The sequence below is a fragment of the Ruditapes philippinarum genome, unplaced genomic scaffold (genome assembly GCF_026571515.1).
Source record: "Ruditapes philippinarum isolate M1 unplaced genomic scaffold, ASM2657151v2 ctg13477_1_1_1_1, whole genome shotgun sequence".
In the NCBI taxonomy this organism is placed as follows: domain Eukaryota; kingdom Metazoa; phylum Mollusca; class Bivalvia; order Venerida; family Veneridae; genus Ruditapes; species Ruditapes philippinarum.
In genome coordinates, this window is record NW_026866657.1 from 1 (window position 1) to 4,005 (window position 4,005).

The window sequence follows — 4,005 nt, forward strand, 5'->3', positions numbered from 1 at the left end:
AAAACCCATCGCGGTGACAAGGAAGAAAAAGTAGGTGACAATGAAGAACATGGAGGTCACCGTGAAGAAGAACATGGAGATTACAGTGAGAATCATTTTTGTGACAATGAAGAAAATGGAGTTGACAATGAAGAAAATACAGTTGACAGTAAAGAACATGGCGATAAAAATGAAGAACAAGAAGGTCACAGTGAGAAACATGGAGGTGACAGTAAACAACATGGAGGTGGCAATAAAGCACATGGAGGTGACACTGAAGAACATGGAAGTGAGAATAAAAAACATAGTGGTGCCATTGTAAATAAAAAGGTAAATGAAGAACACGATGGAGACTCTGAAAATAAAGAAAGCAAAGAAAAAAATAATGGAGGTGGCAATCATGAAAAAAAAGGAGGTGGCAGTAAAGTAGGCAATGACAAAAAAAAAGAACATGTAATTGATGTTGTAAATGAAGAGGTAACTAAGGAACATGGAGGTGACATTGCCGAACCTGGAGGTGGCACTGAAACACATAGAGGTGACATCGAAAAACATAAGGGTGACAATGAAGAGCATGGACGTGACAATGAAGATCATAGAGGTAAACATGATGAACATTGCGGTGACAAGGAAGAACAAGAAGGTGTTAATGGAGAACATAGAGGTGACAATAAAAAACATGGAGGTTACAGTGAAGAACATGGGGGTGACAATACAGAACATGAAGGTGATAATGATAAACATGGCAATAACCGGGAAGAACAAGTAGGTGACAATGAAAAATATGAGAGTGTAAGTGAAGAACATGGAGTTGACAGTGAAGAACAAGTAGGTGTCAGTGAAAAACATAAAGGTGAGAATGAAAAGCATGAAGGTTGCAATTACGAACATGGCGGTGACAGAAAAGAACATGGAGGTGATAATGAAGAACATAAAGGTCAAAATGAAAAAAATGGAGGTGACAGTGAAGAAAATGGAGTTGAAAGTGAAAAACATGCAGGTGACAATAAAGAACATGGAGGAGACAGTGAGAAACATAGTCGTGACCATAAAAATTACCATAAACAACATGACAGTAACATTGAAGAACATGGAGGTAACAATGAAGAACATGGAGATGTCACTGAAGAACATGGAGGTGACAGTGAAGAACATGGAAGTGTCAGTGAGAAACATGGAGGTGAGAATGAAGAACATGGAGGAGATAATGAAGAACATAGAGGTGACAATGAAAAACATGGAGGTGACAATGAGAAACATTTAGATGACAGTAAGAAACATGGACGTGACAATGAAGAACACGGAAGTGGCATTGAAAAACGTGGAGGTGACTGTTGGAAACATGCAGTTGACAATGAAGAACATGATTGTGACAGTGAAAAGCATTTTGGTGACAGTGTTAAACATGGGGGTGCCAATGAAGAACATGGTGGCTCCAATGAAGGACACGAATCTGACCGTGAGAAGCAAGGATGTAACAATGAGAAACATTTGTGTGACAATGAAGAGCATGGAGTTGACAGTGCGAAGCATGTAGATGATTGTGGAGAAAATAGGGGTAACAATATAGAAAATGAAGATGACATTGAAGAACATGGAGCTGACCGTAAGAAGCGTAGAGGTAAAAGTCAGAAACATGGGGGCGACAATGAAGAAAATGGAGGTGACAAAAAAGATGGAGGGTCCAATGAAAAATTGAATAAAGTGTTTGATGAATTTGCATTTCAAATTAGAAGAGAACAGTATGGATTGTGTGGTACAAAAACAAAGGAGATTGAAGACATGGATTTATACGCGGAGGAAACCTTGAATTATGAATAAAACAAATATTGAACAAAATTTATGGGTAAAATGGAGATGAAAGAAAATTTGAAATTTTAATTTTACTCCCTTAGACAGTAATCATAACAGACACAATTGTATAATCTTCAAAAACGCCATGAAAGGAAAATTTTTAATAAACTTCTGAAAAGGAACCTCAGAGTTATATTTTTGGCTTGATGGCAAAATGAAGGTCCCGAAAAATCGCCCAAACATACAACATTTTAAGGAATAAACAATAAACTACTTCACACGGCCCATGGAAATGTTTTATACTTTGCGATCCGTGAGTAAAACATACGAAAAACAAAAGGGGTTGATTTAAAATGTGAAAAGGAAAGTAAAAAATAGGACCAGTCAAAATTAAATATTAGAAAACATGCGAAAAAACCGCTAGAGACTGTAGACAAACTTAAAGAAAAGCCTGGGGAAGTTTTAAACAGGTACCCAATTTTAAAATACAACAATTGGTTTTTCTATGGACATGATAAACTTTATAAAACCTCAAGAAAGTGCCATCTACACCCGGCATGTTGGAAAATTTTTTTTACCCTTTGGAAAAAAAAATAAAAACCCGGGAGAAAACGGACTCGAAAAAAAAAAAGGGGGACCAAGAAAAATTTTTTTCCTCCCAAATATTTACAAAAAAACCATTTTGGGAAACAAAAAAGCCATTTTATTTAGAGTTTTCACAAAATTTGGGTTTTAGACACGTTTAAAGTCCAAAGAACAAATCCTTGGCATTTGACATTTGTTTGTTAAATGAACTAGACATCTCAGATGAAGTTAGGGAAAACTGCTTGAAACTTGGAATAATGACAGAAGATGAACGTCCCAATTTAACTGTATCAGAACCATCAAGCTCATTATTCTCTTTTATTCACAAATCAATGCAAGAATTTCTGGCTGCAGTGAATATTTGTATCAATTTCAATACAAAAATTGGTTCATCAAACAGTACAGGAAATGATGAATTAGCCAAAAGTTGCTATCAGTTTATTGAAAGCGTTTTTCAGAAATGTTCAACTGTAAATGATATATTAGAGCAGTCAAATGTCATAATTATGCTATGTGGTCTAGAACCTAAATTAGCAACACATGTCTCAAAATACATATATGATACTGTGTCAGAAGACTCTCGTGTTAAGGAATACAGAAAAACTGTAAATACACACACTGATGACGACTTTTCATTTTTTTTAACAGATTCTGAAAGTATAAACTATAATAGATTATTTACTGATATTCATCAGCTTGTGTTTGCGTTAATTGAAGAATGTAAGGAATCATCTACTCCTGCATTTTATTTAGGAGATTTGATCATTGATGAATTGAATCAGTTTTGTGATAATGTGTATTCAAGAATTAAAAAGAAAGAAATTGCTACTGACTCTGTTCTGTCTATTCGTGTAAGTTACAGCAAGACAGACTATGTTAAATTTACAAAATATTTACGAAAGTTTCGACATCTTGAAAAACTTGAAATTACATACCAAGTGAATTTACAATTGCAGTTGTTGTTCGGCATTAATCTTGAAAAAAATGATAATGATGAAATGACATCGCCTGATCAATTACAAAATGATAATGCTGTACAGCGTAATACACAGATGATTGATGAGATTAACAAATACACTTCGAAGATAATTAAACGAAATACTTTAACATTAAAATCTCTATCTCTGTCCTTTGGTTGTGAAAATGTTGATTCTAGTGGACAGTATAGAAATTATTATCCAGTGTGTATAACAGTTGTCAGAAACCTACCATGTATGAAAAATCTAGTAGCAATAAGAATGAGATATATAATAATGAGTCATGACGATACTACTACATTTTGTATTTTTCTTGCGGGAACCAGTAATCTTGAACAAATACATCTTCATAAAGTAAAATGTAGTAAATGTCTCAACCAGCATTGTGTAAATTTATCAAGACGAGTTAAGTACCTTTATTTGTGCGATGCTGTTAGAGTGATCAACAAACCTTGAAATATTTAGATAAAAACATTTGAAAAGATGTAATTATAATAAAATATTTGAAATCATTAGAAAATCTAAAAAATTAAAAGAGCTTGAATAACATGCAGATCATGGCCCTAAATCTCATTTTTATCATACAATGATAGGAGAGAGTCTAGTAACAGTACACACTCTCAGGATGCTTCGGTTACATAGATTTAGGTTAACTGACAATATGATACAG

General features: G+C 34.2%; 1 protein-coding gene across 1 annotated transcript; it reads left to right on the top strand.

Moving 5' to 3' along the window:
* Positions 1-112: 112 nt before the first annotated feature.
* On the top strand, positions 113-1,800 carry LOC132733246 (uncharacterized protein DDB_G0290685-like; the record flags this gene model as incomplete). Its single annotated transcript, XM_060719849.1, has 1 exon — positions 113-1,800. A coding segment is annotated over one exon (1,688 nt), but the record flags the coding sequence as incomplete, so codon positions are not given.
* Between the last annotated feature and the right edge of the window lie 2,205 nt (positions 1,801-4,005).